This window comes from Anolis sagrei, chromosome 4 (assembly GCF_037176765.1).
Source record: "Anolis sagrei isolate rAnoSag1 chromosome 4, rAnoSag1.mat, whole genome shotgun sequence".
Lineage (NCBI taxonomy): Eukaryota > Metazoa > Chordata > Lepidosauria > Squamata > Dactyloidae > Anolis > Anolis sagrei.
In genome coordinates this window covers 64,916,811-64,942,283 of record NC_090024.1, presented here as the reverse complement: position 1 = coordinate 64,942,283, position 25,473 = coordinate 64,916,811, and the positions used below count along the sequence as shown (strand labels likewise).

The following is a 25,473-nucleotide window of genomic DNA, read 5'->3' as shown; positions in this document are numbered from 1 at the left end:
GAATACTCTACCTAATATCAGAAAGATCACATTTATTTCCAGCAATGGCCATTACAATGTTTTCAGGTCCATGTTCTTTTAATTCTTTTACCCATTTCTTCAGTGTATGAAATGAATCCTAAAAGAAATGGAGACAACAACAAAGAACTTAGTAAATGCATGTTATTTAAAAACAATAATGGTTTATATGTCAAAAACAAATAACAATGCATATATTATTTAAAAACAGATTTTTCATAGGTTTCCCCAGCTAACAGGCACACTCCTAAATACATCTCTTAGTCCCTCTACAGATAACATGCCGATGCCATTCCTTCCATTGGAAATTCCACGTGACTCCTAAGAATGGGCTACGACAGTCAAAGCAGCATTTTTACATAGGTTTTTGAGCAATAATAACTGACTTCAGAGATCCCACATTTAGCTAAGGAAGTGGTTCTCAACCTGTGGGTCCCCAGGTTTTTTGCCTACAACTCCCAGAAATCCCAGTCAGTTTACCAGTAGGTAGGATTTCTGGGAAATGAAGGCCAAAACGTCTGGGGACCCACAGGTTGAGAACCACTGAGCTAGGGCTTCTCTGGAGGGCTAGTTTACTGTGACACAACTATATGTAAATATGTTCTCAGGATGCACTTGCACTTTTAGCAATCAGGGAGCCTATGTTTATGCAAAAAAAAAGAAGCACTTCATGTGCTTATAAATGCAAAGGAACTGTTTAACCTCAGCAAATAATAATTAATATCCACAAATGGAAAAAACTAGACTACAGCATCCATAAAGAATGGGCAAAACTGTTTTGTTATAAGCTATGTACTATGGAACCATTGCAATCATATAGCTTACCTGTTTGGTGATATCATATACTATGACAGCTGCTGCTGATCCACGGTAATACATTGGTGCCAGTGAATGAAACTATTGGAAATTGAACACAAAAAGAGAATAAGACAACAATTAAATGTCTTATAATTCTGTGTGTCAATAAAAAAAATCATTAGATCTTTTAATCAGTGCCATGTGACCATTAGCTCATTAATTTAATCTCTATTAAAAAGCATATGTAATGATTCTATTACTAGTCCCAACAGATCCATAGAGTCAATGGGAACAATAAATCATCATCTGCAAAAGTTTCATTGATTGGCTCTATTCTAGTTGGCCTAACTATTTGATTAAGCCCTTAATTTACTAATGTAGAACAATTAAATACATTTCTTTGAGATTACATACGCTGCCACATACAATTCCATGACAATTTTGTTCTGCCTTAGACATGGGTCAAATGGGAAAATGAAAGGCAAAATGAGTGAGATACTTTTAAAATAACAGTTTTGATAAATAGACCATGTATCATGTACCTCTTTTTTCTCATTATTCTTATATGATATGACAGAGTGCAAATACTAAAACTCTGTTTTTATTACAATTATTTAAATGTGATTTCTAGAATATGCTTTCATAAAAATAATCAAGACTTTGGATTTATATAAAATGAATTCAACAGATACACTTTGCCCTCCACATTAATTGGAGTTTGGGATAGAGAACCCCCACAAATAGGGAAAATTATCACTACTGAATTCCCAAACACAGACACATCTGCTGGTTCTACAAAGCCTTGTGCCATCCCTGAAAATATTTGTAGTTTTCCGTCAGCAACTGTTGCACTACAGGACAGGAATAAACCTCTGATTTTAAACACCACACGTTGAATAGGAAAGAATAATCCTTTTATTGGAGATAAGTAAAAAGCATCTAAGTAAAAAAAAAAACACTTAAAAGGAATAGGGTAATCCAATAAGGTAAAAAGATAAGCAAGTGCATATTAATCCAAGGTAGAGTTCAACAAAGTCCATAAAACCAAAGTCCACACTTCTCTAATATAATCCAGAAAAACAGGAATACATTGATCCAAGGCTTGGATGGGCAATCAATAAATCCAGGAATCAAAAACCATGACACAAGAAATCTCTTAACATGAATCTTCAAAGCAGAGCTTCCATGAAACATGGACAAGAACTTGGCGTGATTCTAAACGATGCTTCATCTGACTACTCATCCCAAAGCTGAGACTTTTATTGCCTCGTTAGCTAGGTCACTAGCAGTCAGAAACTGGTTTCTCTTTAATTGAGGCTTTATTATTGTTTTCTATCAAAGCTGGGCCAATTGGCGAAGCCACTGTTCAGCCCTCCTGTTTTGGCTAATCTCTTCTCACCTATCTCTTGGCTCGTTATCTACTTGCTCATTAATTTCTGCAAGTACTGAGCTAATTTTCTGTTCTCTCTCATGGGAACCCTCTGGTAACAATTGAAGCACACTATCATCCCCACACCCCTCAGGGACATTCTCCTGGGAGACTACAGGGATCTTCTGATCATTTTCTGCATCAATATCCATGACCAAACCATTGCCATCTTGAAACTCATCTTGAACCTCATTGACCCTGATCCTGAAACACAATCACAGGCTGAGCTCTAACAGCAACCATCCCTCCATGAACCCACAGACTTCATTGGGGGTGGAAGGGTAGATGGCTGCACTGCCCCCAAGGTTAAGGGGAGTGGAGTAGCAATGATTCAAGATTAAGACATTCCCCAGTAGACTTCAATCAGGGACAGATGATGAGACTGTCACTGCATTGCCAATAAGGATGCAGTTAGTGGGGTAGTGACGTTTTCAGTCACTATTAATCAACCATTGAAGTCGGCTGGTTTGTAGACTTGGTGGGGGGATGGTTAGCAACTGAAACGTCATGATTCCATTCTCTGAAGATCCAGTGGGTAGGACAACAGCAATCTTGCCATTCTCTCTCCCCATCCCCAAAACGAAGTTTGCTGGGACACAGACTTCGATGGAGGGGTTGATGGCAACTGAAATTTTCCCTTGAAACCACAGGAGATATTCACATAATCAAAACTGTGAATGCCAATCTTGCAAATATGGAGGGCTGAAGGTAGTTAATTTCTGGCAAGATCGATTATATTTCCTTCAAATTTCCTTCACTATCACATTGTGTGTTCCATGTTCCTTCTTGTTTTTCTTAGTCAGTTTTCATCCATATTTAGTTTCCAACTATTGTCTATAGTAGGCATGGGCATACTTTGGCCCTCCAGTTGTTTTGGACTTCAGCTTCCACAATTCCTAACATATGGAAGTTGAAGTCCAAAACACTGGAGGGCCAAAGTTTGCCCATGCCTGGCATATAGTATATTGAGAGTATTTTGTAGTCAATTTCTCCTGTTTCTGACTAACAATTCTCTAAACACCCATACTCCATCCAACAAATATGGGGTTATTTTGCTAAGAAACCCAAAACAAATTAATTTTCAAACTCTTTAAAACTTGCTAAAGATATCAGGTGCCACAGGTTATATTTTAGAAAAAGGGACTGATTAACACCACTTCCAAGTATACCTCACGTGAGAAAGGCCTAAGAAATCCATGGGGTTCGCCATAAGTTGACAGGCAACTTGAAGGCATATACACACAAAGACGAATGCACTCACATTTTGGGCTGGAGACAAAAAAAGGAGATTTCCATGGCAGAGAGATATAAGCCAAAGAAGGTTTGAGGAAACTTTGCTTTTGGAATGTCACATATATTTATTTTTCCCACTGCAACATCTGGGTAAACATAAATACTCAGCTTCAAACTTTCAAGAGGAACAAAAATACTTCTGGTTATGAATGGAACAGAGTTAATTGCTTTTAATTCTTGGCATTTGGAATTTAATACATTGCAAATGCACATGATTTCATGTGATTTCTTAACAGAAACTTTCTTTTGGTTTAAGATTAAGAAAATACTGTACTTGACAATGAGCATATTATTAAAAACTGTAATTCCGGGCATGCTGCGGGTGATGAAAACTGTATTAAGACATTTCCTTTTCAAACGCATGACTTTTTTCACAATATGCCTTTGTAAAGAACACACTTTGGGAAAAACAAAAACATGCACTCGTTTTGCTCTTTTGACATTATAGTATATAGAAGACAAAATTAAAGACTTTTTTCTTTAAAATCAGGAACTCTGTATGCTATTATTACTATTATTGCAAACTCATGGTCCTGAAGAAGCAGCAGCACTCAGAACAGGAAACCCATGATGATGAGGCATACCCAAGACATGAAAGGGAAACCTTTGAGAAGTGGTTCTCTGTCTTTGCTCATCCAGATGTTATGGGCTTCAACTTCGACAAATCCTTGTTAGCAGTCAAAGGTCAAGAATTCTGGGAAATGGAAGTCCCAAACAACTGGAGAACCACTGGTTTAGAAGAGACACCAGTTAGAAAGCTAGGTAATACTCTTTGTCTCTGACAAACAGAACAGCAAAGATTGTCTTTGTGGATGTAAAAATGCTCTGTGCAATTGGCCCTCTACTTTTGAATGAATTAAAAGCACAGCTCCCTCTTAAATATGGAAAAACTATGAATATCTTGGGGGAGCTGGATGGGGCACTGTTGCTGCAGTTTCTAGAATAAGAGAAAGAGGAGGGGCAGGCCGTATGTGCTACCATGACTTCACCTACCCTCTGGATCCTGTCTCCTTTTTTCTTCCTGTGTGTTGCATATGTCTGTTTTGCTTTGGCAAAGAAGAGAAAGGAAACAAACATTTACAGCACATGGGAAGAAGGGTAAGTGTAGGTCCCACATGGCACTGCCGCTTCACTTATTCTGCAGATCCTGGTTCCTTTTTCTCTAGGGTGTTACATGTGTCTGTTTCTCCCGGTATCTCCCTCTCAATAACTAAATAGGTGGCTACACTCAGGATCTCATTTAATGGTTTCCTTGGCACCTGGGTCATGTTTGTAAAAACATCCCTTTATATCAGTGGTTCCCAACCTGTGTTCCATGGACCATCAGCGGTCTGCAAGAACTAAAATATGGTCCACAGCCTCATCATTATTAAACCATTGCAACAAGAGCGACTAGTCTCATGAAACCCTCTTATAGTGCCAAGGCTTATTAAATATGATTTTCTGTGAGTGAGCAGATGGCGACTACTAGATGGCATATGTTCTGTATCAGAAACTATTTATTTATTTTTATTTATTTACTGCACTTGTAGACCGCCGTTCTCAGCCCTAGGGCGACTCACGGCGGTGTACAACATATAAAAACAGGTACAATTTGCAACATAAGCAATATCACAAACTAGAGCGAATGTGGTCTATCCAATGCAATTTTCTAAATCAGCACCCCAAATAACCAAACCAAATCTAAAGTTGACCAAAAACTGGTTTGCAACCCTTTTGGTACTAATGTTGGAGAGTGGTCCCTAGTCAAAGTGGTCCCTGGTAAAAAAAAAAAAGTTGGGAACCATTGCTTTATATTCTTGATCCACAAACAGAAAGGCTATAATTGACTGGTTATTTGAGGCTTCTGGATCTACACCTCCATGTTATTTGAGAACTTTCCTTAGCCAGTTATAAAAACCACTGGGATGCTCTTTAGGCACTCGGGATGGCTGTTCTAATTTTGCTCCAATTGGTTGAGTGGATCCCAGTTGCCTTATGCCCTCGAGTTTAGCAGTTTCCATTACTTCTGGAGTGATTTTTCTAGTTTCCTCCTTGTATTCCTACTTAGCATCTGTAGAAGGAATGCCCAATAGGTAAGTAAATAAATAAATAAACAGCTGCAAGATCTTTGATGCCTTTGACAAGAGCAAAACAAAAAACAAAAAAAACACTGTTTTTCTCAGCTGCAATCTATATAAACAAAAATGTAATGTTCGTTTGTGGGATTAATATAACTCAAAAACCACTGGATGAATTGATACCAAATTTGGACACAATACACCTATCAGACCAATGAGTGACCATCACTCATAAAAACACTGAAAAACATAGCGGAAGAGACTTAAAAGCCAAAAAAGCAAAAAGATGCTACAGTGCATGCGCAAAAATGACTCCCCTGGCAAACAAAATGCACAATAGGATATCCGCACTCTCTTCTGGTCTACAGCTTCCAGAATCCCCTAGACCAGGCCCTTTAGGAAAGGAGGATGATCCGAATGTACTGCTTCCAAGCTGCAAGGTTTCTTCTCCTTGGATTTCTTTGAGAGCATCCCAATCCCTGCATATTTCCAATTACCTATTCCTGAACTACAACACCCAGCAATCCTCCAGATAGATAGATTAGATAGAGTATAGGTAGGTAGGTAGGTAGATTGATCAGGAGGACTGCTGGGAGTTGCAGTCCAAGAATAGGTAGAGAAGGAAGAAAGAGGAGAAAGAGGAAGGGAAAGAAAAGGTGGGGGAGAAGGAAGGGAAGAAGAAGAGAAGGAAGGATGGAGACAAAGAAAGAAAGAAGGAGAAAGGAAGAAGAGAAAGAGGGAGGGAAGGTTGGCCACAGCAACGTGTGGCAGGTACAGCTAGTAGTAAAATAAAACAGAAACACTATTTTGTGCATATGTCAACATTTCATACAAAGCCGCCTTTGCACCGTCAAAAAACATTTAAAAATTAGCAAGATGCTTGTAATTAGCACAGTGGGAAATTGAAAAAAAATCCATTCTTATGAATGAGAACAAATTAAGACAACATTAACCTCCTTACTAAAAGTTCACCAATCAAAGAAGGAGTTAACAAAGAATCTAAAAGGATGACTGACTGAGGCAGAATGGCAGAGTCTTCACTCACACTGATATCATATTCAGGGATAGTAATGGAGGACCAAGAGGGCAGTGAGATAGTAGGGCAGCAAGACAGGTCCCATAGTGCTGCAAGTTCAACTCAGGACTTTTATGCTTTTGGGACAAAAGTATAAAAGTCCTGGGTTACATTCTTTACCACAAAATAGCAAGCCTGATGGTACATATATTTGGTTTGAAGCCTGGGGCTCCTTCTCCTGTTCTAGGTCAAAAAGTAACTGTGTATGTCCCTTCCTTCAACCTGGTGTATGTACAAAAAGACTCAAGGCATTCCCGGTTCATGCAGAAGGAGCTATGAATTGTTAGCAATGAAATGGACAGCAAACTAAAATGATCAAGGCAGTTCAGGGTCAAAGCACAGGGGGAAGTCTTACAGAGGTCAGAAACCAAAAAGGGATAAATAGAAGAAGACCCCAAAGAATGTGCCAGAATTCAGGAGCTAAAGGAGTAAGTACTGTAGATAACCTACTTCAAAAGATATGTAAAATATATGTGTTAGATTGCAGATGAATGTGCTAAATATTAAAACATTGCAGGAAAAAAAGAAAAAAACACTTTCTATATACAGCAATATTTCAAATGCATTGAAGTGAACAACTTTAAATATTAGTAATCAACATATTCTCAGATGTAGATAAACCCAAGCATAAACATCCGGGTTTATGTATTTACATTAACCCATAGACTTCACAAATATAGAATTGTTCTGTGCCTGCAAGGAACACACATGGTTATTTCATAGAGAGAACAAAAACTCTGCTACAAGACATTATGTATCAAAGGCCAGAATAAATCAATGTGGGTTTTACCACAGCTTTCAACGGGGCTCTTGCTCTTCAATGAACCATGAATTATTTAAAAGCACTTTAACTTCTATTGCTTACTAACTAGATTTCAGGAACATTATACAACTAAGCCTTGAATGTCTCTCTGTGCCTTATTCAAACATGCTAAAATGATAAACAACAACAACATTCTCACAAAGTCATAGTTAGGGAGAGAAATAAAAATAAACAGCCCCAAGGTGTGCAACTTGTTCCAAAGACGTGAAAGATATCTGACCAAGATTATATATGTACATTGTACAGGTGCTGGACCTACTTATTTGTTGATCAGGAATCATTGTAAATTTCAATCATTTCAGATAGCACAGAGCTTAATATGTTTGTTTTTTTTAAAAAAATAATGGGAGGCTGTTTAAGAGGAAGATCTTTGTCCAAGAAAAGGGATATGCCTGAAAAGATGCCGCTGGAAGCATGCTCCCTACTAAAGCCAGTATTTCCCTTTTTCTTTTACCATGATACAAACCAAATGGTCTATCACTCATATGTGGTCCTGTCCATTTTAACAGCCAAACCTTTGCTGCTGCTTATTGGGTTGAGAAAAACAATGCACTGATGAAATACCTGCACAGGTAAAAGGTGAAAAAATCATGGAAAGATATGAGACAGGGTCTTTTTACTACTGCACTCCAGTTGTCAAATAGTCTTTCCTTGTAGGCCTGATCAGTGCTGAGTTCATTGTGGCAGCAAGTTAAAACAGAGTATTTTTTTTCTATTATTAAACCCTTTGGGACACTACACAATTACTTCAAAATGAAGATGGATATGATTTTAAACAGTTTTAACATTTGACCTGTTTTCATTTATTTAATGTTTTTTTCTGCTTATTAATTTTTTTCTTATTTTCAATTCTAAATTGGCTTAAAGAGTTTAAATTTATTGTACTTGTATGCCACTCTGAGAATTTAGGATGGATTTTTAAAAAAATAGTAACAAGACAAAAACACTCCTAAGCTTGTCTGCTAGATTCTTTTAGTAAATACCAAATCTAGCTCCTTCATGATCTGGAAATGCAACTACATCACAAGTGTATCTCAAACTTTACCCCTATTTTCAAAAAGAAGAATACATTTTAAAAGGGCCTCTTGCTGTAGTTACCGTATATACTCAAGTATAAGCCGAGATACCTAGTTTTACCGCCTAATTTTACCACAAAAAACTGGGAAAACATATTGACTCGAGTATAAGCTGAGAGTGGGAAATGTAGCAGCTACTGGTAAATTTAAAAATAAAAATAGATACCAATAAAATTACATTAATTGAGGCATCAGTACAAGGTGGCCAGACTTCCCTAACTTTCTCTGGACCATTTTGCCTTACTGTTCGTCCTGTTTGATAAGGAGAATGCAGCAGTGAAGCCTGTTTCCTTGCTGAAGGAAGACATGGAAAAGGTCCTCTAGGCCCAGTGTTTCTATTAGGAACTTTATGAGATCAAGGAAACCGTCACAAAGCTAATGCAATTTATCTGATTTATTTACCTTTTAAGGCAACAAATATGGCACATTAAGACAGGATCATATTTCAGCTAAAAGACAGCCGAACCATACTCACCCGCTCTTGGCCTGCTGTATCCCAGATCAGAAATTTATGAAGCTCATTTCCACAAGGCACAGTCTTAGTCATGAAAGAAGCACTGAAAATTGCAAGAGAAGCAGCATATTATTTAGATGCAAAGTTTGCTTATTATTAACAAAAAATCTCTAAGGGAAAATATTTATCTGTTTCAAGACACAAGGTTTGTCAATTTTAACACCAAAACTTCCTAAGGGAAGGTAAATAATTTCTTCTTAAGTTGCTTTGAAGTAACATATGAAGATTTAATTATTCTAATTTACTGGTAATCTGGAAAGTTTAATTAGGTACATCAAGGATCTGTAAACAAACAGTAATGTTTTTAATTGGAAAAAGAGGTTATTTGGGGTTTTTTGAGTCATGCTGGAAAGCCAAAGAGAATGACAGCCCAGAAGCCGGTGCTTCTCTACACCAGTGGTTTTCAATCTGTGGGTCCTCAGATGTTTTGGCCTTCAACTTCCAGAAATCCCAACAGGTGGTAAATTTGTTGGGATTTCTGGGAGTTGTAGGCCAAAACATACAGGGTGAGAAGCACTGCTCTACACCATGGCCTAAATTCCTATCCTTGAAATATATAAAAGCATGGTTTTCAGAAGCAAAGCTGTTATCACTTTCAGTATATACACTGTTTCTCAGACATTCGAAGGACACCAGGGAACCAGAAAAAGCTACATATTTCAGGTTTTCCATCAGCTGGAGCACTCTTAGCAATATCGCTGCAGGAACCAGGGAATAAATCCACCAAGGCGCCCTCTCCAAGTGACTGAAACCACCAAGACCAGGTCAATGGGAAGGGAGCAGTTTGGCTGGATATAATTAGATCTCACTTCATTTCCAGTATCACCCTGTCAGTAAATTCTTCAGATGGTCAGGAATTCACCAAGCTAGTAATTTGGATAACCACAAACAAAAGGGGGTAAGACACAAAGTTGTTAACCACAGCCACTCTAAAGACCAAAGCAAAGAGCACTGTGGTTTGCAGAGTTAGAATAGTTGCAAGCAACAAAGACATCAGGGAGATATTGAGAGATTTACAGGTATCTGCCTCAGAATGCCAGGTATTTGATGTCTCTTTGACAGATGCTTTTACTCAGTGTCGGGGTCCATCATATAAACTTATGACAATCATACAGTATGACCCCCATATCTGTGGGACTGTTATCTGAAGTTTCATCTTTCCACCTCTGATAAAATATGTCATTTCTAGGTATTTTGGTGTATGTCATTTTGCTGTAACCATATGGTATTCTTCAGTGAGGATTTCTATTTCAACAGGGTTCATTATCATCCATCATTTCGCTTATCCACATGAAATCTAGGAATGTACCCCTAATGGATACAGGGGTCATGGTGTATATTTAAAAATGGGCCAGTATCCTCTGAATTGTATAAATGCAGTATGTGTGTACTTGCTCTTGCTACTAGAGGTGTTTGCTTCCAGGAATACTTAGTTTATCCCCCCAAGTAGCAAGTTACGAATCTGGATTATAAGCACTGAACTGCCAGACCTCATTTAAAAAAAACTGGGTTTTGAATTTTTCTAGGTTTACTCAGGTTTGGATTGGCCTCTTCATAAGAGCAAACAAAATTATAAGACTGCGATCATCTTCCTCTAATTGCTCCTGAGAAATTTATCCTCAAGTGATATTAAACTCGAACAGCAGGCATACAACAGGAACGGACTAAAATGATATTTCATCACCTATAGGGTTTCATTGCTTACTTTTTCTAGGTTTCAGATCCAGAGCACTTTGAATGATCAAGCATTTGTAATTAAGTGTGCCCCCACTCTGTGTATATCTGTGAGCGCGTGTGTGTTTTGTGTGTGGTGAGATGTCAAGTGTTCTTCAAACCTACTTTCAAACTACTCAAATTAATGAGCTCTGTACTGAACACAAAGATTAAAATAACAAAGGAGGAGAACTGATCTCATGGGCATTTTGAGCTTCCGGTACTTATCTCCAGTACTTCACACTGTGGAGCTGTTTAAAGGTTTGACAAGGAATGTCGACTGCAATCCTAGAGATACATATTTGGGAATATGTCCCCATTACATTCAAAAGAGATTTGCTTATATAGAAGAAAACAGGAAACCTTAGAGAAGACAATGATGCTGGGGAAAATGGAAGGAAAAAGGAAGAGGGGCCGACCAAGGGCAAGATGGATGGATGGTATCCTTGAAGTAACTGGCTTGACCTTGTAGGAGCTGGGGGTGGTGACGGCCGACAGGGAATTCTGGCGTGGGCTGGTCCATAAAGTCATGAAGAGCCGGAAGCGACTGAACGAATGAACAACAACAATATAGAAGAAGTGGTCTTATGTTAGAACACCTTCAGTCATGACAGTTGCTTGAACTATAAATCCGATCATGACTTTGTGCAGATGAGACAAACAAACATATTATAAAATGATTTTGAAAAACTATGGTTGATAATTAAGAAAATGCCCACAATGCTATATCAAGCCTTTTCTTCTTTCCCTTTTTTATTTTAAATTTGCATATTTAATAGAACTGCATTTTCTGTATAGATGTTTTTGTTTTAAACAGTGTCATCTCCAGGAGCCCCCGATGACGCAGTGGGTTAAACCCCTGTGCCAGTAGGACTGAAGACCGACAGGTCGCAGGTTCGAATCCAGGGGGAGGCGGATGAGCTCCCTCTATCAACTCCAGCTCCTCATATGGGGATATGAGAGAAGCCTCCCACAAGGATGATAAAAACATCAAATCATCCAGGCATCCCCTGGGCAACGTCCTTGCAGACGGCCAATTCTCTCACACCAGAAGCAACTTGCAGTTTCTCAAGTAATCTTGACACGACAAAAAAATCTCCAGATAACATGTTTATTGGTATCTAGTTTTATTTTGAAATTTACTATTAGCTGCTGCATTTCCCACCCTTGGCTTATACACAAGTCAATTCGTTTTCCCAGTTTTTTGTGGTAAAATTAGGTGCCTAGGCTTATATTTGGGTTGGCTTGTTCTTGAGTATATACAGTTGTTAACTATATTCGCCGTATTTAACTTTACTGAAGTGTACAAATATACACAGTAATACTTACCCAATAGTGGGGCTAATATTGTGGTCAAAATGATCTTGAACAAATCGACAAACTATACTTGATTTTCCAACACCAGTATCCTGAAAATATAGAAAGGAAGAATCAATTAATCAGTCTTGCTTTTAAACTTTGTCTATGTTAATTTAGAGAAATGTCTGATAAGGAGGAATAATTGAATTTTGAACCTTGTTCTTTCTATGTTGTACACCGCTGTGAGTCGCCCCCGGGCTGAGGACAGCGGTATATAAGCAAAGTAAATAAATAAATAAATAAGTGCTAATCTGTCCACAGAGAACTCCCAGCAGCAAAAAGCTCAACATGAGAAAAGGATGGGGGCAAAACTTGTTATGGGGTGGACATTCACAGGAACCTAACTCTCTTTTGTTCCCTTAAAATGTTCCCAAAGACAACCTGAATTTATAGCAGTCCTGGAGGTGGATAGTGTTAAATCCCTCCCACCAGGAATAGAAGGAAAATAAAACTACCCCACCGCGCACCCCATCCCATTTACAGCAATATCAATGGGATTTTAGATGTGATTCAAAGTCTTCCCTATTAGCATTACAAGTCTGCTCGTTTAACAGCTTTCATCATGAAGTAGTAACAGCAAATGTACACTCATGGCATGCCGTTTTACTTCAATGGTAGTAAATAATTAGTAGTAAAGAGTCCTAATGTTTTAAACCATCCTTTTCCAGTCAATAATTGTGGCAAGATGTTGCTGTATATATTTTATGAAAAAGAAGTCCTTTGTAGCCATGTTTGGGCAATGCAACCATTTCCCACTTTAACTATGATTAAAATATTAATTGCAGATACCTTAGATGAAATTGTCCATATATAAACTGACTTGGAAAGAGAGGATTTTGATAGGCTTTTGCTCTTTGACCAAATTGCGTGTTGCCTTCATTATCACCTTTGTTTGGCACAAGATGGAAAATATTTAATTCCCTCAAGAGTTTTAAGAACAATGTTCGTTCTGCCAACTTTGTGATATTATTTATTTATTGAATTTCAATTCCATATCTCTCTCAAAACGAGATTCAAGGCAGTTCTTATACTTGATTTTTATTTTATTTTATAAGAGCTGCGGTGGTGCAATGGGTTAAACCCTTGTGCCAGCTGAACTGCAGAGCTGGAGGTTCAAATCCATGAGACAGGGTGAGCTCCTGTCTGTCAGCTCCAGCTTCACATGTGGGGACATAAGAGAAGCCCCCCACACAATGGTAAAATATCCAGGCGTCCCTTGGGCAACGTCTCTACAGACGGCCAATTCTCTCACACCAGAAGTGACTTGCAGGTTCTCAAGTCACTTCTGACACGATAAAAAAAATGTGTTGTCATGCTTCATTCTCCGTTAAAGGTTTCGTCAGAGTTTTATATTGTTAAATCTTTAATGCGTTTTATGTTTTAACAGATTTTACACACCATGAAGATAAGTCTGATTTAAAAGTACGATAAATAAATACAGAAATGAATTAATCACTTAATACCCATGACACCCATTTGTTTGCTTTAATTAATGGTACTTATTGTTTCTATGATAAGACTTCTGACATTCATTTGAGTTCCGAGTCATGATTTTGTATGGCAAACGGTCCACAGACTAAAGCATAATGATTTCAAATTGTTTCTCTTCCCCACTTTACAAGGATTATTTTTAATTTTTACAATAACAATTCAAGGCTTTGACAATATGATACCCTAGGTCCAAAAAGCTGAAGGAATGATGTCCCCTTTTTCTATTGTTTCAGAAAACAAAGTAGTTTCAAACATTTATTCTCCGATTCTGGCATAATTATAGATGTGGAAAGGGAGGGGAGTAGCTTAAGAAGACTCTTTTTGCAGTATGCTGAATTAGAAAACATGGGTAATCTCAGGATATCACTGATGAACCTAAGGAAAAAATAAAGGTTTCCCCTTGACATTAAGTCTAGTCATGTCCAACTCTGGGGGGTGGTGCTCATCTCCATTTCTAAGCTGAACAGCGTTGTCCGTAGACACCTCCAAGGTCATGTGGCCAGCATGACTGCATGTAGACCATTACCTTCCCGTTGGAGCGGTACCTATTGATCTACTCACATTTCCATGTTTTCAAACTGCTAGGTTGGCAAAAGCTGGGACTAAGAGTAGGAGCTCACCCCACTCCCAGATTTGAACTGCCGACCTTTTGGCCAGCAAGTTCAGCATCTCAGTGATTTAACCCACTGTGCCACTGGGGGCTCCTGCTGCACCAGTGGGGGCTCCCTGATTAACCTAGGTAAAGGTAAATTTTTTCCCGTGACATTAAGTCCAGTCGTGTCCGACTCTGGGGGTTGGTGCTCATCTCCATTTCTAAGCCGAAGAGCCAGCGTTGTCCATAGACACCGCCAAGGTCATGTGGCCAGCATGACTGCAAGGCGCGCCGTTACCTTCCCGCCGGAGCGGTACCTATTGATCTAATCACATCTGCATGTTTTCGAACTGCTAGGTTGACAGAAGCTGGGGCTGACAGCGGAAACTCATGCTGCTCCCCGGATTCGAACCTGCGACCTTTCGGTCAACAAGTTTAGCAGCTCAGCGGTCTAACCCATTGCAACACCGGGGGCTCCTCTGATTAACCTAGAACTAAAATATGAATATTTATTCTTGGGGGTTGGTGGAGGGAGTCTTCTGTAAAATATTCCTTATTTGAATGTTCTTATCTTATTTTTCAATTAAGCTTGTCATTAAAATAAAAGAAATGCTTGTTTGAATTACAGCATTGCATTGATTTTGACCGTCCTCCTTCTGTGCCTTTGGCACACTGTCTACTACAGATTGATCTGTGGGTCTAAGTGAGTGATTGAGACTGCAGTAGATTACATCTGCTTGCTTGCTTTTAATTGTATGAATCAGCGAAAACTGTTCTTCATTTCCCATAAACTGGGTGGGAGAAAAGGATAATATCTCCAAAAACAGAAATGGTTCTTGTGTTCATTAGAAACCAAAGCAAAGCTTTAATCACCTCCCTTAATCAAAACAAATTATTTCAGCTTGAAAATGCTGGGCTTCTACCAAATCTTTCTACAAAGAAAAATATTTAATACCCAATCATAAGCAAGATTTCTTAACATGCCTTTATTTATTTATTTATTTATTTATTTCAGGTATTTGTACCCTGCCCTTCTCGACCCCGGAAAGGGGGGGGGGGCGCTCAGGGCGGCTTCCAGCCAGCAACAATTCAATGCCTCCAATGTAGGCATAAGAAAATACATAATGAAATCCAATAATTGCATACATTTAAAACATTAAATCATATTAATTAATTAAAATCAATAACAGCCTGGTGGCCTTATTATGTGTGTGTGTGTATAGGATCTCCCTACAAGCATGCACAGTGCACACTCCCATTTTAAAAGTTTCTTCAATTGGAAAAGAGGAGAAAGTATCACTTATGCATGTTTTCAATATCATCCATGATTTCAGTATGCATTACACCTGCAGTGCAACCTCTCATCTGGCCACAAGGGGAAGATCCTAGACAAGGTTTCTTACAGCAAAAACTCAGATAATTCTTAAAGAGTGATGTTAGACAATTAGTAAAAGTAGCATTACATCCATATACCTATAAAAACCAGCATATAGTAAGCTGCCTGGGAAAAAGTAAAACTTGAAATTTTCATATGTATAAAATTAAAAAACTTTATTATACATTCAAGGCCACTCTCAGGTAAAATTTTACCTCTGTAACATATTTCCAAAAGATGTACTGCAAGAAGATCTAACCAATCCATACTACAGGAAATAATGCCCGATTGTTCACTGGAGGGAAGGATATTTAGAGGCCAAGATGAAGCTAAATTTATTAAAACATGTCACTCTACATATAAAATTGTGATATTCAGTACAGAACAATCCCTTTGTCCAAAACATGTTATCTCTAGCCATTTTCTGAGACCTCCAGCATGATTCTGTGCTATTCTTCTGCTGGAAGTTGACCACAGAGTTGTACCGGAAGACCCAGGAAGACTAGAGTAATGTTCCCTATAAACATTTTCTGGGTCCTCCAGTGCAGTTCTGTGAGATGCTTCCACTGGAAGGTGTTCACTTCAAAATATTTTGTTTTTATCTGCAACTTCTCACTTCCATGGTAAGTTCAGAAAAGTATCCTGCATGGATATGAGATTAGTCCTGTATTCATCTCTGTTTGAGTACAGAATAAAACCAATGGAAAAAAATTGTGCTCTCCAAATGTTTTTTGGGCTACCCATCACCTCAATCACTAGATGGAAATTAGCAGAACTTTGCTTTGGGGAATACAATGGTAGGGTATAATGTACTCCCTCAATGATCCACCTCAGAGGTTAAGATTGTCTGGGGAGACCCTGCTCTCGGTCCTACATCCTTTGCAGGTGTGGTTGGTAGGGACAAGAAAACAGGACCTTCTCAGTGGTGGCGCCTTGTTTGTAGAATTCCCTTCCAATGAAATAAGATCAGCACTCTCTCTCCTGACCTTCAGGAAAAAAAACTTAAGACGAGGCTTTGGGACAAAGCTTTTGACCATTACTTGGAGAAGTCCCATAAATGACCATGAATTAATGTGATTGACAAATGGATTTGAATGGCATGATTTTAATTGATGATTTAATAATTGATGTTTTAACTGTTTGGTCTTAATTGTAATTGTTTATTTTATGAACATACATGTATACAGAATCAAATTGCTGCCTGTTGTAAGGCTGCCTTGAGTACCCTTTGGGTTGAGAACGGCGGGATACAAATGTGGTAAATAAATATAAAGAACTATGTTCAGCTGAAGTAACACCTCTGGTTAGTATAACAGAAAAAAATTGTTTGAAAAGCCTATTAATAGTAAAATAAGCATTGCAATTGCTTTGAACAACTGCAAATAAAAAGGATGTTTTTTTATTTTTAAAACTGCCTATTTAATTTTAAATACGTTGTCAATATTCTGCTTCTTATTTATATCTGGCTTGGCAACACACATGTAATTTGCATTGCAGTTGCAAGCAAGAATGGTGCTTTAAATTTCTGGGGTGGATGTTAACTGAAAATGCTGACAATGCTTTAATTTCATAACGTTAACCAGATGCTATTACTGAATGCTGGCAGCTTTAGAACGGGACATTACCTTGTCTGTTAAAACATGTTTCCACTTGGTCAAAAATATTTCTGCATTGTAAAATAATAAACTTCATGAAGATATACATTTATGATTTTTGTGTTTTCACTTATACAGATAATATTAACATTTTTCCAGAATGAAAGTTGTCTGAATTTTGAACATACGAGGGCAGGTCAAAAAGGTTTGCTCCTGTGTCATAAAAACATTATGAATGAACATACAACAACAGAAGTTACTACAGATCATAGCCTGAACTATCCTCTACACAAAATTACCATTCAATATAGCGACCATCAATTTGTACACACTTGTGCCATCGTTTAACCCAGGCATCAAACCATTTTGGAAAAATTCAGGGTTTTGTTTTGTGACCCATGATTTTAAAGCTGTTTTAATGTCAATCTGAAACTACGTAGGTTGTCTTCCAGGGGTCCAAACAAGGGAAAATCAGAAGGGGCCAAATCATAAGCATTCTTCAAGCTATTATGGATTTCCTTAGCTGCATAACCTTCTTTTACAAAAAAAATCAATAACAACTCTTTCTTTTAGCTTCAAATTCATGGTTCTAATCAGGCATGTGCCGTCGCGCCCTGGGCTATAGAGAAAGAGGCATGGACGTGACTTCTTTCCCCAGGGGATTGCTTCTTGCCCTCCTTTAGGGAAACTGGAACTCCCAAGGACCAGAACACAAGTGACACGAAATGGTGTTTATTGTTGACAATTAGTTCTTTCTTTGACACAAACATGATGTTTCAACAGGGAAAAACACTTTATAAACTCTAAAATCCAGGGTCCTAGGGGTAATAAGCTGAGAAGCTTTTCCGGTTCCCTCTCTCTCAATGGCTGCGAATGCCGGAGCAAACCACAACCCCAGTTCAGTGGCCTAAGTTGAAGGACAAGACCTTCCTATGGTGCCAAAGAACCGGTGTGAAGGCGCCTGAGGTCTTCACAATGTCGTTCAGGGGGTTTGAACATAAAGTATAAGACTCAGGGGTAAAACCTAAGAACTGATAGTAAAAAATGCCTTGACTAGGGGCTTTGGGCCAAGCTTTGCGCACGTCCATCCAATGAGTCTTTTTCTGAGGTAAAAAGGTAAGAGAGATACCTTTCCTTTCTCCCTTGGAAGGGGCGGAGCCTAAACAACTGAACTGGGGAAACAAGCCAATTGGTGCACAACAACAATAAATTGACAGCTATAATAACCAATGAAATTTAACTATACATATACAAGGTAGACAGGAATAAAATGGCAGTTTAAATCCTGCAACTAACAGCTCTAAATATATGTGGCGCCACACGCGCCGTCACAAGGCAATCAGAAAAAGAAAAGACTGTATCAGTAGAGTAAGTTTCCCTCTATCATATCATGCATAGATAGTCCAGTAGCTGTGAAAGAAATAAAATTTAGAGTGATCGAGGCATTGCTTTTTGAAAGAAAAAACCCTCCTATCTGGCTGACAGCACCACTTACAAAAAGAGTACAATTTTAGTTTTTTCATGATTATTATTTTTGCTTCACTGGGAGCAAATAAGAAAGGGATTAAAGGGGCAACAGGAACCCTTGGTGGCACATTGGTTAAACCCTTGTGTCAGCAGGACTGAAGACCAACAGGTCGTAGGTTCGAATCCGGGGAGAGTGCAGATGAGCTCCCTCTGTCAACTCCGGCTCCTCATACGGGAACATGAGAGAAGCCTTCCACAAGGATGGTAAAACATCAAAATATCCGGGCGTCCCCTGGGCAACATCCTTGCAGGCGGCCTATTTTCTCACACCAGAAGCAACTTGCAGTTTCTCAAGTCACTCCTGACATGAAAAAAAAGGGGGGAGGGGGCAACAAAAAGGAAAAAAGATGAAATGATCCAAATCAAGATATCTTTCCAAGAAGTTCATATAAATATAAAAGGCAATGTTTGTACATATAACTTGGGGGGGGGGGGAGAGAATGACAAGCAGTCCCCAAGTTACAAATATCACACTTTTATATGATTCCTAGTTACAAATAGGAATGAGAGAATAGGAAGAGAAATTCATTCCTCGAAGTCAATGTTTCTCAACCTTCCTAATGCCCTTTAATACAGTTCCTCATGTTGTGGTTATCCCCAACCATAAAATTATTTTTTGTTCATAACTGTAATTTTGCTATAGTTATGAATCATAATGTAAATATCTGATATGCAGGATGTATTTTCATTCACTGATCACATTTGGCACCCAAATTCGAATACTGGTGGGGTTGGGGGGAATTGATTTTGTCATTTGGGAGTTGTAGTTGCTGGGATTTATAGTTAACCTACAATCAAAGAGCATTCTGAACTCCATCAATGATGGAATTGAACCAAACCTGGCACACAGAACTCCCATGATCAACAGAAAATATTGGAAGGGTTTGGTGGGCATTGACCTTGAGTTTTGGTGTTGCAGTTCACCTATGTCCAGAACGAATTCTGGACTCAAACAATGATAGTGCTGGACCAAACTTGGCACAAATACTCAATATGCCCAAATGTGAACATTGGCGGAGCTTGGGGAAAATAGACCTTCACATTTGGGAGTTGTAATTGCTGGGATTTATAGTTCACCTACAATCAAAGAGAATTCTGAATCCCATCAACAATAGAATTGGGTTACACTTCCCACACATGCACACCACACGGCTATACGCTGAGCACACCTGCTCTCCGCTCCCCACTTGGCGTCTCAGAAACAGCCTTCCCCTTGGCTGAGAGGCCGGCCATTCACAACAGAGGAGGGCTTTTGGTGGGAGGATTCACCATCTGTTTCCAAAAAGGAAGAGAAAGACAGACGGAGAGATCTTCCACCTTTTCTGTCAAAGCGGTTCCTAAGACAATCAGATATATATATTTTCTGATGGTCTTTGGCAACTCCTCTAAAATTCCCTTGCGACCCCCACCCCCATGGGTCCTGACCCCTAGGTTGAGAACCGCTCCTCTAAAAATTATAATGGGGAAAAATTGTATCTACTTTGCACCAATCCCTGTTTACATGACAACCCCAAATTTTCAAAATCAAACTATCCACAGGGACAGAAAGTGAGATGAAATCTTCTGAACAGAGAACAAAAGAAACATTACAAGGATGTTAACACTTCCCTATGTTGTCCAAAACTCAAAATAATGGCCAGTTAGTACCTTTTCCGACTTACATACAATTACAACTTAAAAACAAACCTGCAGAACCTATCTTGTTTATAATGTGGATACCATGTGTGTACAACAAGTATCAGGACTATACACTACATACTCGAATTTACATCCTAACACAGAGACAGAACTCTTCTAATTATTATTCAGTATTATTCAGGCAGAAATATCACTTGAAAATACCCTTTGTGTTTATAGTGTTGCTTCGGCAATTTAGATAAATAATACATTTGTGACCCTCTATGTGTGCTTTTCTAATTTAGCTTTTCCCTGATGTGCAGAGTTAGTTGGACCATCCCTTCCTTTGTGTGCACATACTTCCTCCTGCTCATATCCTGTTTCCTTAAATGCAACCAGCTTGACAGTTTCTTCATCATATGGCAAAAACAGAAAGAGAGCTACACAGCAAGTTTATGCTACGTATCCTTGCCATACTTCTAACAAACATAAAATTAAATCTTACTCATAAAAATCATGTAATTGCATTCTGTCATAGAATAGACCCCCACCATTAGACAAACTACCAATATTTGAGTGAAGGCAATTATCTCAGAGTGTTGAGGGCCAGACCACAATGTACAATATGTGCTTCTTGTAACTCCTAAGACAGATTAGGATCCTCGGTCCCATGGGAAGTGCTCTGATTTCACAACCTTTGAAATAGGATTAAAATACAAGTCTGGTCCAAACCAAATGAAAGATGTTGGTCCTTTGCTGAAGGGACCAAATATGCAAAATCCCTTAGAAGATTCCTGGCCGTACATTTCATATTGTCCACTTCATTTGATACCTCCAGGGCTCACACTTTTCGGAAGGCATAACCTTTTGGGAAAACCAGAATTTCCAAAGCCTTTTGGAAGCGTGACCTTTTGGAGATTAATTGGCATTCACTACCATTTGGAAAATCATAACCTTTTTGTAAAGTATGATCTTCCTGAGAAGAGCTAAAATATCGTTTGAGTCCATGTTCTCTTTAATGGTATACATCCATTCGTATTCATGCAAGGTAAATTTGGTTTCTTGGCTGTTAGACTAATCTACCTGGTATACTCTTTGAACTGCTAGGAACAAAGACTATGCCAGTGCACAAAATATATAGCAGATCTTCTAAAGTGTGATATCAGCTGCCCAAAGAACATCTACATACTCTCCCATAAAATATATTTGGTTTTAAATCATGCTCTCAAGAGACAAAAATAAGTAGTCTTCATTAAAAAAATAACATAGATGGTTTACTTACAAACTTGGTGTATTCAGCATACAGGTACCTTGCTTATCAGTTGAAAGTTTAGACAGTATGTTCTCTAAGAAATTCTGATGCAGTCTGTTCTCTATCTTATGTCTAATGCATAACGAACACTGACTATACAATACAATACTGAATGAACACAACACAGACTTCTAAAATGGAGTCTCAATCTGAATAGTCCCCGGTCTGATCACATGCTCTGCAGTCCCTCCCACAACCTCGAGAAACATAAAAGGGAAAGCTGCATACCAAAACATAGATATATAAGTAAGCAACCTGAATTATATACATAACAAATCACTAGTATAGCAGGCTTGTAGAAGGTTGCTATTTCCAATACTTGCCATTGAAATACTGGTAAGTTTATGTTGGCTGAAAGGGTTCTTCATTAGAACAGATAAGACTGATTCATTAAAACAGTCATGGCCACCGAACAATCGACTATAGTTTTGCCATTGTTAATGAGCCACGTGTGCTTTCATGCCTGTCAAAGTCATAAAGAGCCAATGAGCATCTGTATAGCCCGCTTAGACCAATGAAATGATCTTTGAACACCAATGAGAATGTGTTTCCAATTTACTGTCAAAGTGATAAGAAGTGTTAACAATCCTTGGGTTGCTGTAAGTCTTTCAGGCTGTATGGCCATGCTCCAGAAGCATTCTCTCCTGACATTTCACCTGCATCTATGGCAGGCATCCTCAGAGGTTGTGAGGTTCTGGAACATGGCCACACAGCCTGAAAGACTTACAGCAACCCAGTGATTTTGGTCATGAAAGCTTTCAACAATACATTGTCTGCAACCCCTTTTGGGGGGTGCAACAAAACCTTTGATTGCATTCCTGTATGAATGTTTGTTGTTATTGTTTGGCCCACAATAAAAGCCTTTATAGTAAGAATCCAACTTATGTCTACCTCCTTGCACTGCTATTTGTGCCTTTGAAGGGACTCCTAAGGTTGTGCATTTGGAGTGCTGGTGAGCTCGTGCCCCTAAATTAAGCATGTTTTTAATATGGAAATTTCAAACATCCAATCCCATAATGAATGCTAACATAGAAGGCAATTTCTTTCAGAATGCTTCCTAGCTCTCCAAATCTGGTTCTAAAGGAAGAACAATTTGCATTTCAATGACACTAATTACACACAGAACCCACACATTAGATGCCAATTAGGTGACTGGATAATAATACTAGTATGTGACCACACAGTGTCCCACATTCCAATAATTAATTCTGTGCAATTGTGTGTAAGTATACTACTAGCAGTAATATACAAATGATGTATACTGATGATACAATTTGTGATGCAATCACAAGTTAGGTTGCATTTTGCACTTTAGAATGCATTCTGGATGAAATTTTGACAGGCTGCATTTTTACTGTATTTGCTCCCTAATGCAAAAGTATTGGCTCGCTTCTACTTAAAAGGCAACACTATACTTTTGTTAAACAGGCTATTGCAATTTAAATAGCAAAACTCTACTTGCTTCTCAACTGCAAAAGTATGATCCTGCATTCAGAATAGCTGTCAGCAGAATTTAACTCATTTGTTGCTGTTTATTCATTCAGTCACTTCCGACTCTTTATGATCTCATGGACCTATGGATTCAGCTCATAGGAAATCCCAATGGAGGAAGGCAGGCTATTTTTTTCATCATTTTTGCCTTTTCTTTTTGCAGTGCCCTGTGATTTAATAACAGTACATGAAGTGACACTATCAAGGTCAGTGCAAAGGCAAAGAGAAATCATCAAAATAGATATCTTCTGTTTCTCCCTTGAGTAGCCTGGACTGGATATCTGTCCATTTTGTGAGTCAATCCCACAGCTGCACATCAGAATTTTCTGATAAAAGAATCAGTCAATATCAGATTTTCTTTCTTGATTATTTTTAAAATTCTAAACAAAACCTTAAATGCACATTCTTTGTGTAATTAGCATTTCATTTTCATTGTATGACATTTCGTTATAAAGATAAGATTCCATCATGATAAAAGCCCTCTTGTTTTCTGCATAGGTAAAGGTAAAGGTTTTTCCCTGACATTAAGTCTAGTCATGTCCAACTCTGGAGGTTAGTGCTCATCTCCATTTCTAAGCCAAAGAACTGGCATTGTCCGTAGACACCTCCAAGGTGTCTACATGGAGCATGACTACATGGAGTGTCGTTACCTTCTTGCCGGAACAGTACCTATTGATCTACTCACATTTGCATGTTCTCGAACTACTAAGTTGGCAGTAGCTGGGGCTAACAGCAGGAGCTCACCCGACTCCCCAGATTCTAACCTTCAACCTTTCGGTCACATGCTTTCTGCATGTGTAGCACAAATATACAGAAAGAAAACAAAACTCATGTTGAATAATATTGGTCTTTCTTTCCATGTCTTTTTGGTCAAACTCACCCAAAGCCTTTCAGAAGATAAACACTGAAATATCTAACCTTTGTTTACTATAGGTTTTTTAAAACTGTATCATGCAAGTTGTAATTTTTTTCACAGCAACAATTGTAGCATACTGTGTAGCGCACAAGCACTCCATGTCTACAGGACTCTGCTTCCAGAATCAAGAGTGTGTTTTATTCAAAATCACAGAGCCAGAAAATATAAAGTCGAACACAAGCAATATAAAAAGTAACATAGAAAGTGTACATATCTTGTTTTAGGGATATTTACTGGCCCCAATTATTCTCATGGTGTAGAGAAGAAATTTAGATTTCCCTCAAAGTTGGCCACCTATCTAATATTAGTTCTGTCTCATGAGAAACGGTATGAAGTATTTTTGACCTAATATGCTACATTGAGTCAAAAAAAAATATCAGGCTCCTTTTATTTATTTATTTATTTATTTATTTATGGCATTTGTACCCCGTCCTTCCCAGTATCTGATCCCAGATTATCTGCTTATCTCAGATTATATGGCAGTGGAGACTCATATAATGCAGTGTGATAGGGATAGGAGTTTTTAAAGCCTTATAAACAGTTGGATCTCATTAGCTCAAAGACTGCCTATTCTTGTATCTATTTGTTCAGACGTCAGGATCACTGCTCTCTGAACTATTTTCTCTGGTTATCAAATGAACAAGCACAAAAGATAACCATCTTCTAATATCTGGTGCGATTTGAAATGTCCTCCTCAAAGAAATCTGCCAGGTTTTCAGATATATTTAAGATAAAAACTGAACACATTTCTTTTCCAATAGATATTGAATTTTTAATTTGATCACTATTATGAAGTTTTTAATGCCTTATGAAAAACCACTTGTTTACAAAGCTTTGCCTTGGTAGTAAAAATGACAATGGCACTGCTGGAAGCTGTTCACAAAATCACCTAAGGAGGTTGACCATAGAGTTGCACTGGAGGATCTAGAGATTCCTAAAGAGGACATTTTAAAAATTGAATCTGTAAATGTAGAGGGACAGCCATACAAAGCGTTGCATACGACTCATACAATTAATGATTAAAATGTTCCAGAAATAAGTTAGAAGACATAGCACAAAGCCCCTATCCCAGGCATGGGCGAACTTCAGCCCTCCAGGTGTTTTGGTCTCCAACTCACCAGCATTAAGTCCAGTCGTGTCCGACTCTGGGGGTTGATGCTCATCTCCATTTCTAAGCCGAAGAGTCAGCATTGTCCGTAGACACCTCCAAGGTCATGTGGCCAGCATGACTGCATGGAGTGCTGTTACCTTCCCACAGAAGCGGTACCTATTGATTTACTCACATTTGCATGTTTTCAAACTGCTAGGTTGGCAGAAACTGGGGCTATCAGCAGGAGCTCACCCCGCTTCCCAGATTCGAACCACCAACCTTTCAGTCAGCAAGTTCAGCAGCTCAGCA

At 38.6% G+C, this 25,473-nt stretch overlaps 1 protein-coding gene across 1 annotated transcript in view; it reads right to left on the bottom strand.

The window, feature by feature from the left end:
- Positions 1–25,473, bottom strand: part of RAB31 (RAB31, member RAS oncogene family) — a 61,315-nt gene that overhangs the window by 22,439 nt on the left and 13,403 nt on the right. Inside the window, exons 2-5 of the mRNA XM_060775037.2 lie at positions 12,129–12,208; positions 9,048–9,129; positions 844–915; positions 12–118 (exon numbers count right to left, since the gene is read on the bottom strand). Of these exons, the coding sequence (XP_060631020.1) occupies positions 12–118; positions 844–915; positions 9,048–9,129; positions 12,129–12,208 (341 nt within the window). The remainder of the gene's footprint in view (positions 1–11; positions 119–843; positions 916–9,047; positions 9,130–12,128; positions 12,209–25,473) is intronic.